Consider the following 15980-nt stretch of genomic DNA (forward strand, 5'->3'; position numbering starts at 1 on the left):
TTTCTTAAAGGAGACCAGAAACCAATGGAAATATAGAATAATAATAAAAGTACTATAGCAGAAAACCTTATTCTGAAGTATCATCTGCGACTGTAATGCCAATATTTAAATATTGGCCTATCTTCTAGGAGCTGAATTTCCGTGACCTCGTATGCAAAATTTCCGCGCCTATTCGGTTACTTTCGGGATGTGACGTCATAGTAGCGACTCCAGCAACCCAAGTGGGAGTTGCCAGAGTAAAAGACAATACCGTTTTGCGTTGCTTACGGGTGTAATAGAACATTAAGAAAAGCCTGTGAACATATTTTTTTTTCTTTTCCGAAAGATAAAGGCATCATGAAAGAATGGGTACATTATTACAAACGAGTCGATTTCAAAGCAACACCATACAGCACTATGTGCACGTTACATTTCTCAAAGGAATGTTACGAGAGGGATCATGAAAAAATAGCAGCTCAAAGATACGCAAATGCTAGGCCTAGACTAAAAGTTGGCGCTGTTCCAGACATACCTTTGAACATTTTAAATCCTGGGAAAAGAGTTAAACGTGTGAGTTACGAAAATGGGCAGAAGGACGAGTAAGTGACCACAAAATGCAACAATCAATCCACATATCTTTTATCTAAAACAGCAGTGCTAAAAACAAATCTGATAGCCCGCCACCCTGGGCCCCTTCTGGTTTTAGTTCCGGCCCATCCTGTATTCAAAGTGAGGTGCCCGTCAGGCTTGTCGAAACAAAAAGTGTTTGCCTGAGGAAACTTTGATCGCGCTGGTGAAATGAGTAAATGTATTTTCAAGATGTTGACATACGTGCCGTGTTAACACGGCACAATCTAAATCAAATCACCACTGTCGTAGGTGAAATTTAGATTTGATTTTAATCAAATCGAAGCTTTGCTAAAAATAAGATTCTAAACCTGTCGTGTTTCAAGAAAACACAATTTTCAGTAATCTTATAAAAATTAAATTTAAAAAAAAAATGCATTGTATACATGTAGTATGCATAAACAGTAATCTGTATTAATTGGAACTGATATAAAACTATTCCTTGGGCAGTTTAAAAAGGAGCGATTAAAAAAAAGGTCAAAGTTTCACATTAACTGTCTGACAATAGAACGGGGGAGGGACTATTGACCCCCCCCCCTTGCCCCAATGTGCGACCGCCCATTTGACATGCCTTTTCTCGCTGTGATACGCCTTATTATTCCCCCATGACAAGCCCCTTTTGCATACTCTGGTCAGTTCTGGCTAAATTGCAAAATAGCTAAAGTTTTGATTTAAGTACGTAAACAATAAAGCCTGTGTGACTAATGAACAGAATCCTTATCCATACATTGATCTTGTGAAAAGGACTGCCCTTCGGACATACTTCCAAGAAACCATGTTCGACAGTATGTGTATGTAAAAGCACCAGCAATTGATTACCAAATAAACGATGCCTATTTTGTTGTTACTTACGATGCCATGGACTTCATTTTAACAGTTCAAATCTGCAGTCACAAGTTACTGTACATCTGGCAACTGTTTTTCTCAAGTTTTATGCCCCACCTTATTTTCTTAGGTTTAAGTCTTAATGCATGTAACACTGTTTGCTGAATAAAATATTTATTCAGAATTAGTTCTTTAGGGCCACATATACTGCATGGTATATTTTGTTTTATTCCTTGTAATTTAATCATGGTAATTAAACTTTTCATATACGGTAGAGGAATGTCAGGTGTTAACTGGCCGAGTTTCTTTGGCGGAAATGGAGATGCGATTTTGTTTGCAGAGAAAATTTCAAAGTGATCATTCATTTAAGCTAATTGGTGACAATTTTATTCTTTTAATTATTTTTTTTACTATAGTACTGTTGTAGTTGTTTAAAAAATCTGAAATTTACTTGAATAATGTTTAATCTTCACGTTCTATTTACTGAAGAAGAAAAAAAGAAGAAAAAAACTGTTGTATGATATTAATTATTTCGTCCAGTGCCGGGTTTAGACATGTGCGCGTGTGATTTGAATTTTTAACGTAGCTTTAACAATTTTTCAGTCATATCGCTACGATGTCAGCAGTGTGGCAGTTTAGACTGTGGATTGCATACGTTATATTTAAAAATGGTTTGGGGTTGGGTTTTTTCTTCTGACAAATGAAAATTGACAGACATAATGTAATAATCGGGACTTCGCTGCGCAAAATTGAGAGATATTACGAGATCGGGATGTAGATGAGGAAATACCCCCAAAATCGGGAGGTTTTTCTCCCGGCTTGAGAGTTGACAGGTATGAACTGTCCGGGCTTGTGGAATTTCATTCAGGACTTTAGTTTATTTAAGTCACCAGCCCGGGGCCTGTGCCTAACAAATTTCTTTTAGTACTTATCAGTACAGTACATAAACTATTATATCAGACTGCAGATTCAACTTTTGAATGTGCAACCCAAATGTGGTCTCCTGTCTGCCTCGCTCGCCAATGTTTATGTTTGTATTCGAGGACTCGCTAGTATAGCGTCACGGTACCACGTGATCTGTCGTCTCATTAAAATTCGGGAAAACTCGGCAATTTACGGAATCGTGGTATCTTCCACGCAATGTAATCACTACCCGCTTACGATATTTCATTTATAAACATTGCAGTCGAATTAAAATCTGTAGAGAATTACATACGTAAAAGGAAAATTTTGATTTCTAGTCTCCTTTAAGAAAAATGATTTTATCAGCAAGGGTTTTCATGAAAAAATTGCTATGGTGTCTGTTTATTGTAAATGAATCGTACAAATATGGCCACCATCTGGAAAATGTTGTTGATATTTCTAGATTTCTGGTTAATACCATTCTGTTGATCTGATGTCCAATACGGCCACAATGGCATCAGTCTAGAAAATCATGTCATTACTCCTTCATAACAGAATGTAATGTGATTAGAATTCTAAATTAAAATGGTGCTATCTAAGAAGAAGAAAATCCGAATTTGAATTTTAAAGGTCATGTTGTTGCGGTTGGATAATAAATATTTAACCCTGCAAAATTCCCGACTACCTGACTTTCTATAAACCAAGTGGAGAGCTTCCCATCTCCAGCTTTCCTATCATCATTGCAGGAAAGAAAACAATATATTAAAGAAATTTGTTCCTCTTGAGTCACTCTGCATTAATAAACTCTTTTTAAAGTCATATTCCTTTATTTGGTGCACCTAGCCGCTCTTCAAATATCAAAAAGTACACCGCCGGTTTCATTTGCAGCTTTCCTATGCCATTGGAATTGCTGAACCACTGTCGATAACTGTGTTCAGCTATGGTACGTCAAAGAAGTCAGAGAAAGAACTGCTTGACATAGTGAAAGCAAACTTCAATTTGAGACCTGGGAAAATTATCAAGTAAGTTTGAAATACATACATACTTTTCATGGGTTAGTATGTTTGTTGTACTTCTTTAAAATTGGAATGAGCATTCTGTGCATGGTATGTACTGATATTTCTTAATCGTCCTCGTACAAGTGCCGAATGTTATGTCATTAGAAACCAATACACCTGGGTTTTTTTTAGGTCTTGTGTCTTTTGCCAATGGTATCAAGCTGCTCTGATGTGAATACGTTTTTAGGGCTGCTGTATCAGTATGATAGAAATAAGTGTTGAAAGATGTTAACATCAGTGACTATATTTTGAAGGGCGTTACATCAGTGTGATGTGAATATGTGTTGAAGGGCGTTACATCAGTGTGATTAAATATGTCTTAAAGAGTGTTACATTTGTGTGATGTGAACATGTTTTAAAAGGCGTTAACATCAGTACGATGTGGTTGTTTTGAAGAGTGTTTTATCAGTGTGATGTGAATGTTTTTAAGGGCACTGTATCAGCGCGATGTGAATATGTTTTGAAGGGTTTTGTGTCAGTGTGATGTGAATATGTTTTGAAGGGTTTTATCTATATTTGATTTGCATTGTTTGGGATTTATTGACCGTTAAGTAGGTATTGAACTATAGCTCTTTCCTTTCTCCCCTTCATTTTATTTTCTCTTCCACCCCCCGCCTTATTTTTGTTGCAAGGGAGGACTCCTGCCTTTAGATAAAATCCTACAAGCGTGTCTGCAGTGGAACTCAAGGGTCAAAAATTAGAGGAATGCATACGCCATGTTGATGAATCTTAATTGTTACCATCTGTAGACGGGTGCTAGGAAAATTAAATATGGTTGTAGTTTAATACTTTTAATGAAAGTAGTATCCATTGTGATGGGCAGACTAGCAGAATTCCTGAAACCCACGTATATGGGCTGGCATCAACTGCAATGGTCTCGTGGCACTGTATTAACAAGACCTGGAAGTAGTTCAATTTCTAGTTTTTCAAAATGCTATTTAGAAACGCTGCAGCTGTCTGGATATTGAGTCAATTGAACATGACGTTTTTATTGAGAAGACATCAAACAAGCTTAATTTTTAGCATTCTGAATATCCATCTTCCTTTAATTTTAGTTTTCAAAGGCTAGTTCCTCGGTATAAAGCCGTGGCATGTGAAATAGAGTTGGCAGGATTCATTAAACGAATCATAGTGTGCAAATTGGCTTCGATCATGCCAACATTTATCTGACTTTCCATGGCATTACTTTTTTAAATTTACAGGGAATTGAACCTGAAGAATCCGATCTACCAGAAGACCGCCTGTTATGGACATTTTGGAAGACCTGAATTCAAATGGGAAGAACCCAAGAAACTGATCTTCTGAATGAGGGGACTGAATTAATATACAGTGAAACCCCTCAAAACCAAAACCCTGAAGGAGTTTGGATTTAAGTTTCAATTTCGAGAGGTTGTCAATGTAGTGGTGGTATCACATTCATAAAAATATATCACATTCATAAATATATATATATATATATATATATATATATATATATATATATATATATATATATATATAGGTACAAGTACGGCATCATTAGTACAAGCTATCAATTTTGAGGCAACAAAATGAGAAACTTTTTAAAACTGTCTCTTTGAGATTGTACAAGTTCAAACAACTAAAAAAGCTGTAGTTTTATTATTTTTATGATATTTAATGAAACAGTAGCTTAGCAATGTATTCCTTACAAATCCAGTTTTGGTGGTCTCCATTGGTAAAGTATTGAAAGTGATGGCCAAAAGCAAGGTTGTTGAAGCTGAAGTATTGAATTTTTCTGTTTTTTTTTATAAAAAGTTATTTTGATCATGTATGCAAAGAAACATGAGATATGAGTCGGAAATGAGCTTTCAAATAATACAAATTATTCACTTATCTCCAAACATTTTGTTATTTTTAATTTGTCTTGAAAGCTGGCCTTTTGAAAGATACAAAGATACAAAAACTTGACATTGGTTTATTTTCGGCAATATTCTGTCTGTGCTTATCAAGGATTGTTTTTACCTGGCAAGCGTATGTGACAGTTCTCAGTGATTGACTTGCTGATAAGCATACTGCAGTATTTGCCAACAGTAAATAATCTGGCCCAGGATGTGACAGGTATATTTTACTTGACCCATGGCCAGTCTTTTTCAGGACCATAAATATCAACATTTTCTTATCTTAGCAGCTAAGATATATTTACAGATTTGAAGTGTTTTGGTTTTATATGGGCAGATTTAGTGTAAATTAAAATTTGGGACAAAATTATTTTGGTTTTCTAAGTAGTGGGATTTTCAGTTGCGGGTTTCTGTATAGCAAGGGTTTTGATGTGTTTCATTATATATTACATTTACCACTATTTTTGTGGCAGAGAAAATGGTTTCACACATGTTATGGAAAGAGCAATACAATATTCATCACAAATCGGCTACACTAGTTATAGAGATAGATTGACACGGAGCTGTGCCATGACACGTGATAGACTATATTGAAAACGTGTCTACTTCAGGGAGGAGATTCATGTCATATCTTGTCTTAATCTGCCCACCCTTTAGCTAGTGCAAGTACGTGCATCTTTAAAATGGTGTTCTTGTCTTGTGTTTATAAAAATTAATTGCAAAAGAGCACTATTTATAAACACTCAGGCCTACTTTTTCCATAACATGTTTTTCAAAGCAAGACCTTATATACGTTTTATTGTGACATGTTTTTGGTGTTGTATATATTTCATGGATTAATGATAAACTTAGAGGATTCTTCTATATTTTACATTGATACATGTTTGATTTTGCTCTTATATTTACCACATGGTGCTATAAATAAAGTTTTTTATATTACTTACTGTATTTGAAATATTTACGAGAGAATACTGAGAGATATATATAGATATTACACATTCATGACAAATGCACTTTATAATGAATTCCATTTATACTATATATCCAAGGGAACAACTAGTAAAATGGTCAATAAAGTCAATAATGATCCAATGGTTCATATTATTATATATATTTAAAGTTATCTTTAGGGTTGGTACTCTTCTCTTTCTCGGGCCTGTCTCTTTTTTCATGTAATGGCATGCATACACACAAAAATATTCTTAGATCACAAGATAATTGATTCACATGCATTGACAGACGTTGTAGTTATGCTTGAAGGATTCATATTTCATTGGAAGATGAAAACTTAGAGGATTGGTGGCCTGTCCAGAGTATACTCCAAGTATGCGTTATCCTTTCATTTTCATGTATTCACACCCTCTCTAGACTACCTGATTGGCCTAAGGGTTAGAGCGTCTCTCTGGGATGCAGGAGGTTGTGGGTTCGAATAGCAGCCAAATCATACCAAAGACTTATGAAAATGGTACTCTCAATTGCCTCAATTAGCACTCAGAACTAGTCAGACTGGTATAAGGATAGTGTGGCTGGGTGGGGCATGATGCTACATGTCTGTGGCATGATGCCCCAGTGCTAGTAATCACTATAAACTGCCACACTGCACACATCGTAAGAGGATGACTGAAAAATTGTTAAAGCTATGTTAAAAGTCCCAGTCACAGAAAGTCCCACCCTCTCTGGCAAGTTCAAGATCAATTAAAAATTTTCATCAAGTTTCCAGTTTTATGGTGGCGTTTGCAATTATCATGTACTTGATCCGATTAAAACATTTCAAAAAATATTTTAACAGGAAATACTGCAATAAAAATAGATGTTTGTGAGCATCGTAATTAGTTTAATTAAGATATGGTATCTTATTTGGTGCTTTTTCACAACCTCTTTTTATACCTGTCACACGTCAAGTGTTATGCTGTGGCATTGTCAGTCTTTCCACATGTCCATCCATTATTGTAATACTGTGAACCACTGAAGATATTTTAATGCAACTTTGCCCATGAAAATATCGTGATTAACTGTGGTTTCAATATTCCATACGTATACACCTGTCTCACTGTCAAGGTTGCATCAAGGGACCCATGTTGTACAAGGGCTGAAGTTTGCTTGCCCTTAAAGATCACTGACATCTCACCTCAGTATGCGAAGGTTCCAATCTTGGCTCAAGTAACTTCTTGTTGGTGTATGGTTGTTGGCAGTCTTCCCTTTGTTCTGCACCAGTTCTTGGCTACCGTATATATTATAAGGACAAATTTAAATTTGTGAGCAAGAATACATAACAGTATGTGGGATCCAGCAGTTTACCACTTGATCATTAAAGATGTAATTTATGTGGCAAATCAGAACATTTGAAAGATGGGAACAAAATTGAATGCATTTAAGAAAAGAAAATAAAGATATTTGTGTAGAAAGCAAGGAATGAAGTAGATGTAAAAGAGCTTTCTGCTTCCACTCCTCGGGAGACTAGATGCAAAGCAGGTTGGAGGTTATGGCCGACAGTAGGTTGTGGGTAGAGGTCACGTAAATATAATAACGGTTGGTTGGTGCTTGTTATAGCCATGTCAGTGGAAAAGTAGAGGTTATTAGTCTGGCTCAAATGGGAAGTTTTGATTTGATATAATGCCTGCATATTTAAAATGGTGCAAGAAACAATAAGTGTGCTTGGCTTACACTATGCATCAAAGAGATATTTGGGAAAAGCTGGAATGAGTCTTGTGGTGCACATGCAGAAAAGCTTTAAAGAGAATGTAGGGTTTATCCATGTTGGAAGTGCAGTACCTGAACAGATACCAATTACATAATATGTGCCAGTTGCAGTTGTAACCATGCAGCAATAAAAAAGAGGCTAGATATTTGGACACATAATTCTTACAATAAAGTTATTTCTGAAATGTAAGGAAATCAAACTCCATAGAGTTAAGATGAACATAGATGTTAGATCATAATGTCTACTATCATGCATTTGAATAAGCTGTTTACCCAAAGTGAGTATGTTGATGCATTGTTGCCTGGTTGAACAGTTGGTCCATGTAGGAAACCGTTGTACCTGTCAGGCAAAAAGTATATGATGATGATGTAGATCTTAGCGTCATTAAAGCAGAAGCGAATTTTGTAAATGAGGCTGTTGATTTATTGCGAACCAGCAAAATAAAGAGGCTGATTAATACAGCTAATGTCATTAAACACTTGCATTTAAGAAACCATGAAGGGTCAGGATAGGCATTAGATCGATACAAAGTGCTTGACCTACAAGGGTTGCAGTAATACCATTTTTGTAGCCAAAACTTCATCCCAATACCAAAGTGCGTACAACTATTGTCCATTATTAATTTGAAGAACAAGGACAACCAATGTTTGGAGTGTGTCAATCTGTCTTCTCTATACCTAGCAGATGATCAATTCAGAGGAGGACTGTTGGATAAACTACAGATGTAGAAATTCAAGATGCATCAGTGCCCTGATTGATTATCTCCAGATGGTCCATGCAAACCATGCAAAGGTGACCTTGTTATTGAAGATAGTGAACATCCTAGTCAATATATCCAGTGTAAAATCTCTAAACCTAGCATCTAGCCAAACCAGATCAAATCACATCACGAAGTTCGGACAAATGACAGCAGCAAAAATTGAAGTTCAGTTTCTTTCCGCCCTACACACAATATGAATATGGAACAAATTACTGGCTACTGGCCATAGTTGCAGAACCTAAAATCTTGGTATGTCACAAACAGGAGCTTTTCAGCATCAATCGGTAGTTACAAGTAGGACATACTGATTCACAGGGCGATGATAGTTGAGGTACATTTATCTCCTTGCCACCACAATAGCGAGATTGGACAGAATATAAAGAATCGATAACTTAGATTGCCACTTTCACTTATTTGTATGTTTCAGACTGTTACTCCTGTTTATGTCCTTTCGATACTGTTTTCATATTATCTTGATAAAGTACCCATTGTTTAATAGTCAATTGTGGCTGCATGAACATAGAGATAGATATATAGACAATGTTATAAAACAGGCAGCTAGGCAAGCTCAACTTTGCTGGTATTGAATTTTCTGTGAAGGTTAACGATATTTAACAATCTGATCACTTAACGAAACTGTCACAGTTAATGTCTTTGACTGGAAAAAGGGCATATACTCACTATGCACAAATGAGTCTCAAAACACAGGGCAACATTCGAGACAACTAAATAGAGCTGCTATATTTTGACACAGAAACTAAGCTGCCTAGTATGACATTACAACCACAATTAGTAAAAGCATGTCTGCCGCTAGTGCCTCAACGTCTTCGTTCAAGCATACCTACTGGAAGCTCACACCAAAGACTACAGTGTTATAAGCAAAAATCACCAGCGTATATCCTTAGACATCATAAAACTTCTTTCCAGAAAGCCAAAGAAGGCATTTTGATCACAACAAGGCCCATTGAGCGCCGTCTCGGAACAACCGATATATGAAACACAAATGTATTATCATTTCTATAGCAGTTGTAAAGATCGAACTTAGTCACAATCACTACCTAGATTGCCTTCAAGAGAAAATATCTGGACACTCCATGACTGCCATACGCAGCGACCACCACAAAATGGGGATGCACTGCATAAAGATAAGCCTTATTCCGCTGAACACCAAAATGTGGATTGCCCCAGATAATATTACAATGAGGGCATATGGCCACTACCACACCTGACCAGACCAACCTGTATGGACGGAGGAGTACCTCAACTAACTCTTCAGCTATGGCTATGGATAAGAATAAATTGTTGGTGGGAACTGAGTGCCTTCAGGCACAATCTGTTGTTTCTTACAACTGAAGGCTTTACGTGGAGAACCACTACACGAACAATGCTAAATATATGGCTGACCTGGGATGTCAAACTGTTAGCAAGGGTGAACACAATGAGCTAGTACAGAAAGGTTGGTAACACAGTGCACACAGATACCGTACTAAAGTATTTAAGAGATGGAGTAACCGACGTAACTCACGCCGCATTTTAAGAAATGGCATCGAAGAGGTTGTTTTACCTCTGAGCTGCGTTTCCTGGCAGCCACAACGGTTGCACTTGAGGTTTTTATCATCTCTAATATTTCTTGGGCGTGCTGGTACCAAAAGTACCACTTGTCTAGACTATGGATAACCCGCTCCACAATGCCATGTGCATGATGATAGCATGCGTTTCACCGCTCACACAAAAGCTGTATTTTGCCAAGAGTTGCGACAAGCGCTCATAAATTCCAAGATATAACCAAAGGTAATTCGCTAATACTCAAATAGGGTAATTCTCTTCTGCTGGAATATCGTTCATGGTCCTTGGAATGTGCGCTTCTCATGGCATGTCGCAGACATGGACTGTCACGAGTTTCGTCTTACCTTTTAAAAGGCAATGTCCACAACCCACAACACATCGCGTCTCTATCATAGACCTGACCAGCACAGGGCCAGTAAAATGTCGAGCTGGCCCTGATAAGGTGTGGATTGTGTCAAAATCAAGTCTCTCTTCGTCTTACTAAAACTATCCACTTACCAAATGTTGAAGTGCGAAAGAGAAGACATGGATAATTCAGGTGTACACGGCCCGTTGCAATGAGCTGCAAGATTTGCTAATCGACCATCAGCTTGCAAAGGCTGATACGCAAGTTCGAGAACGGCTTTTCATCTTTAAGCCATGGGCACCGAAGAAGCCATTGCCAGTGGCAAAATAGTCCGTTGGTGAAACAATTGAGGTCAGAAGCGTCAAGTAGCTGATCAGATATAGAGGGGTTGAAACCTCATCTGCTTTGAAAAGGCTGTCCAAACACCTATTACGGTCATGCAAAAGCGGTCTCCCTCCAAAGAACTGGTCAAGAATGCTCTCCGAGCTTTGGAGGCTTACAGAGGAGAGACGCAATTTTATCAAAGAAAGCGGCGTTGGTTTTGCTGCGGATGAGATATCTAAAAGCTAACAAACTCTGCTGTTGTTGCCCAAAGAAAGAAAAAGCAACCTACAATTACTTCGAATTCGGTTGACCAAAGTGGGTATTTAGAGATTTAGAGAAGCATCTTGAGAAAAGCAGGCAAGTGGTTTAGATTTTGAGCACTTTATGAAAAAGATATCGACAGCAGGTGTAATATTATTAAATGCCAAAGAGAAGAGGCTCAATAGGTGAAGGTCTGTCAGCTAGCATCTGAAGAAACCGAGGTATGCTTGCTTACAAGCGATAAACAAAGACAAGTTGGAGCAAACATACATATAAAATGAATCATATGTGCGGCCTTGAGTAACTGGACTGGAATATTGGTACAGCTCAGCTCAAACAAAAAGTATGTGACATCGACATGGAATATAAACCATTGGTGAGAGGGCATGCATCAACCTGAGAGGCATAGCCTCCCCCTCTCTTTTCACAACACGCAAAAGAGCTCAGCAAACCAGTTTACCCATCACACACACAAACACATTCTGACACACGCCCATTAAACGATATTTCTCTATCTGGCACTAATTTAAGTTCAAGATTTTCAGCTACACAATTATAATATTGGTGTGGAAAGAGTTATATCATCAGGATACTGTTCTTACACTACTGACATTCCTAAAAAAATGCTCGACTATTGTCTGTCCGATGTCAATATTTTACGTTGTTTTGTTGCAAAATGTCAAACATTTACTGAGCACAGTGATATCGATATTTTGAAAGAAACATCTTATACTGCCAACGCTTGAACAAGGAGAGAGAGGGGAGAGGGAAATAGAGTGAGAGAGTTTTCTTAATACGCATCTTTTCTAAACAACAAAAGCTTGCCACAACGTATAGAAGGCGTCGAATAGACGTTTCAGTTGTCGGCGTGATGTTGTCTTTATGATGGGGGACACAGGAGACCGCAAATAAACAAACAACTTACTCTTGTACATATCACAAAGGTTCACTGAGGAACAATGCGATCGCATTGGCTTTTAATGTCCAGCTGGATATATCTTGATGGCATCTACATATCCTTCCATGTGTCTGTTAGAAAGATAACAGTGATTAGATCCAATCTTGTAATATATTTGGATTGCATACTATTTTAATGGTGAAAGCAGGTTTTAGTTTTCAACATATTATCGTATTTAGCCATGCCAGTGATAAACAAAATTTCAAAGAAACTTGGTGTCTTGTTTATTTTAACGTTAGAAATGCATATATATAAATTTTACAGCAAATCTAAACTAATCATCTATCATTCTAAAATAAATATATGCAGTAATGTTTGTATCAATTTTGTTTATACTGTGGTTTCCTTGGCATTTTTGAGACGGGTAGGACATGGTTAGTGTGTTACAGAATTAAGTGATAAAGCACTCTGATACAATATTGGCAAACGTTAATCACTGATTGAAATTAAAGCACTGATATAAGAGAGGTTATAAAATTCCCTTTGAAGGGACTAGCTGTCTCCCGTCAAATTACTGAATTAACACATAGCCGGCCATCCACTGTGGGTCTCACAAAGCCTTCAGTGCACTGACATAAATCTTACGTAACCTAAGCCAACAAAAAAGTTAAAACCACAGCCGTAAGATGGAGATTACAATATTACACGTAATCTTAAGCAAAAAGTAAGAACTTTTAATGAACTATCCACAGAAAACAAACCACAGGCTTCTAGCTTAATTACCTTTAATTGCACACAAGGCATGGTCGAAGGTTAAGTACCTTCGCTGGTGTATTGCCCTCCCTGTCCTCTTGAACTGGCCAGTGTCTTGAGACCATAAACTTCAGGCAACAACTTTTAGCAAAGAGTCTAGTCCAGCTTCTGAGATTTCTTTGCAGCTGAAACAGCCTTTCTTAGCCCATCTTTGTGAACGGTCAAATCATAGGCCTAAAGTAACTTAACCTGCTGAACAAAACTAAAACAAAGGAGTAAAATTAGCTGGAGAGTTCCAGGTAAGATAGTTTCGTATGTGTAGCATTGCAATCTCTCGTTCTCTCTCTGTATCTCTCTCTCTCGGAGATCAAAAACTGTTATATATTAAAACATGATCAAAATTAAATTAAAGCAGTTCTATTATTGTTTAATTTTTCAGTTCAAGGTAGGTTATATGCCCCTTCCTCCTTAAAAATCTAGCTGAATACAAATCCGTTTCTGCCTATTCATGGGGGGGAGCAGGTTACAATCTCCAATTCGTTTTCAATTTTCCAAACAGCTTGCCCTGGACAAGCTAATTTTTATAAAAATGTAAATCTCTGATATATATCCAACAAAATTTAATGACTAGTAGCAGCAGAGAGGGTGAACAGACCATAAAATTCCGACAAAACAAATAAAACAAACAAATAAATCATCTCGTAGAAAGGTCAAGATTTTACAAATAAACTTTTCCTTGAGATGTTTTATTTCTGTAATGGACGATTGTACTAATGAAACCTCAGTTCGAAATAGTAGCTGAAAAAATAAAGTACTCTACGTGTTTATTTATTTCTTCTTTATTTTTTTGACGACCAACGTTGGTAGGTACCCTCTCTGCTGCTATTAATTTGCCACCATACCAAGTTTGATGAATATTTTTCAATGCGTTCTCGCTGTCGTTTTTCCTCATCTGTTTCATCTTCATCTGAATCTTCGGAATTTGTTCTATGTTTCAAGTAATATTCAAGTTCTGATGGTGGTTTTTCTATTTTGGGATTTATGTTCTTTCTTTTTCTGTAATAGTTCATCAAACTTCGATATCGATCTCCACCGCAATTTTTGCAAATCTGATATAATCCTCATGCCGTTGTTTTCAACACAACTTCGTGGACCAGCATGAAGGTTTTTCTTTATAAGATAATTATGTTTCTTGCAATATTCTCCACGGCATTTTTTATTACATTTATCTGTTGTTCCTTGACGTAACCACGCACAGTTGTTCATTATCTATTTAATTAAATTTAATTTTATCATCACCCCTGTTACCCAAATATTTTATCAATACCCACACGATATCTTGTTCTTGGATCATGTAAATTTATTGTTATAAATCCATGTGGGGTAGCTTGCGCTCGTGAGAAGAAATTTTTGAATTTAATTATATCCATGTCACCACCACACCAGGTTTGATGAATATTTCGCAACGTGTGTGTGTCTACGCCATTAAACACAACTAAAATGTTGCAGTTGTCTCTGATCACCTTCGGAATTTGTGTATATCGTTGAGTAACATAGATCACGTCTGTATTTTTGTGTCTACCTCGGGAAAATATTCTGGCTGGATTTGATTGTTTATCTAGCATCACATCGTCGTATACAACTAAATTATTAATAAATCCGTCTATGGAATCTACGGATGGTGCTTCATCAATATCGGTTATAAACTCTATAACATCATTATCTTCATCCAGTAATCGTGCGTTTTCATTGAAATCTTTAAGTACATCATAACATCGCTGATCATCAACGGATGGTGCTACTAAATATAATTTATCCCATTTCAACCATCTCATTATCAGATTAAGTAATAATTGCGTCTTACCCGATCCAGATGGTCCTATGATAATCATTCTGATGGAGTTCGGTAGCGCAGGATGATGCTTAACTGGCTCTCGTTGCCGAGTTGCTGAGAAATCAATTATATCCATATATATTATAACATGAATTTATATTGTTTACGCTGTAGAGTTAAAACTCCAACTATTGATTTAGCTACAGTTATAACAAAAAATAAAAAAATAGCGTACGGTGGAAAATGTTCTATATGCGGTAGAAAGAAATTTTCGTTTTTACCTAATAAGCGCGGTGGTGATATTGCTAATTTGATGTCAAAGTTTCCAGGTGCTCCATGGGCTAAATACAGTGGAGAAAAACATCTACCAGGATATAATTATTGCGGTCCTGGTACTCGACTCGATATCAGGCTCGATAATCAAGATCAACCAAAACCAGGCGAGGAACCAATAAACGCTATTGATCGAGCTTGTCATGCTCATGATGTAGCTTATAAAAGTCAAAATCTACAAGATAGGCATATTGCAGATGTAAAATTAATTCATTCATTAAATTCTATAAAAAATAAAAATATTAGAGAATCATTAGCTAATTGGTTAGTAAGATCCTCGATGAAAGGTAAATTAGCGATTGGGGCTGGTAATTAATAATGGAATCAATTTATTATTCACCGAGAGGATACTGGAGAGGCAAAGCAGCAATTGGTAAACTCGCTGATGCAGCGGCGGTTAAACATTCTACTGCTAAAACGTGGTTGTCCAGGCAGGCAATATGGCAAATTTATCTACCACGTCCTAAACAAATTCAGTACGCGTATTTCGATGTCAGTGTTCCTAATGAAGTTCATCAAGCTGATATTCTGTTTTTACCGCATGATACTGTGCGTGGAAAAACGTACAAGTACGCGTTAACCGTAGTTGATGTTGCAAGTAGATATAAAGAAGCAGAGCCGCTATCAGCGAAAACATCATCTGAAGTAGCCGATGCGTTTGAACGAATTTATCAACGAGGTGGTGGACCACGAGGTGGTCTGCGATGGCCGCAGCTACTACAGGTTGATCCTAGCAAGGAATTTCTTGGTCCAGTATCATCGTTGATGAAACAACATAATACCAAAATACGACGAGGTCATACTGCAATTCACCGTGATCAGGCAATTGTTGAGCGATTTAATCGAACACTTGCTGAGCGGTTATTTGGATATCAATACGCGAGGGAATTTATTCAGGATAAAAGATCTCGCGAATGGGTGGCAAGATTACCAGGCGTGATAGCTGCATTAAA

At 37.1% G+C, this 15980-nt stretch overlaps 1 protein-coding gene across 1 annotated transcript in view; it reads left to right on the forward strand.

Annotated features, from left to right (window-relative positions):
• Positions 1-6190, forward strand: part of LOC149791862 (S-adenosylmethionine synthase-like) — a 58590-nt gene extending 52400 nt beyond the window's left edge. Inside the window, exons 7-8 of the mRNA XM_089970363.1 lie at positions 3223-3356; positions 4595-6190. Of these exons, the coding sequence (XP_089826489.1) occupies positions 3223-3356; positions 4595-4697 (237 nt within the window). The 3' untranslated portion in view covers positions 4698-6190. The remainder of the gene's footprint in view (positions 1-3222; positions 3357-4594) is intronic.
• Positions 6191-15980: the final 9790 nt, after the last annotated feature.

This window comes from Sinohyriopsis cumingii, chromosome 9, assembly GCF_028554795.1.
Source record: "Sinohyriopsis cumingii isolate HCF-2022 chromosome 9, ASM2855479v2, whole genome shotgun sequence".
In the NCBI taxonomy this organism is placed as follows: Eukaryota; Metazoa; Mollusca; class Bivalvia; order Unionida; family Unionidae; genus Sinohyriopsis; species Sinohyriopsis cumingii.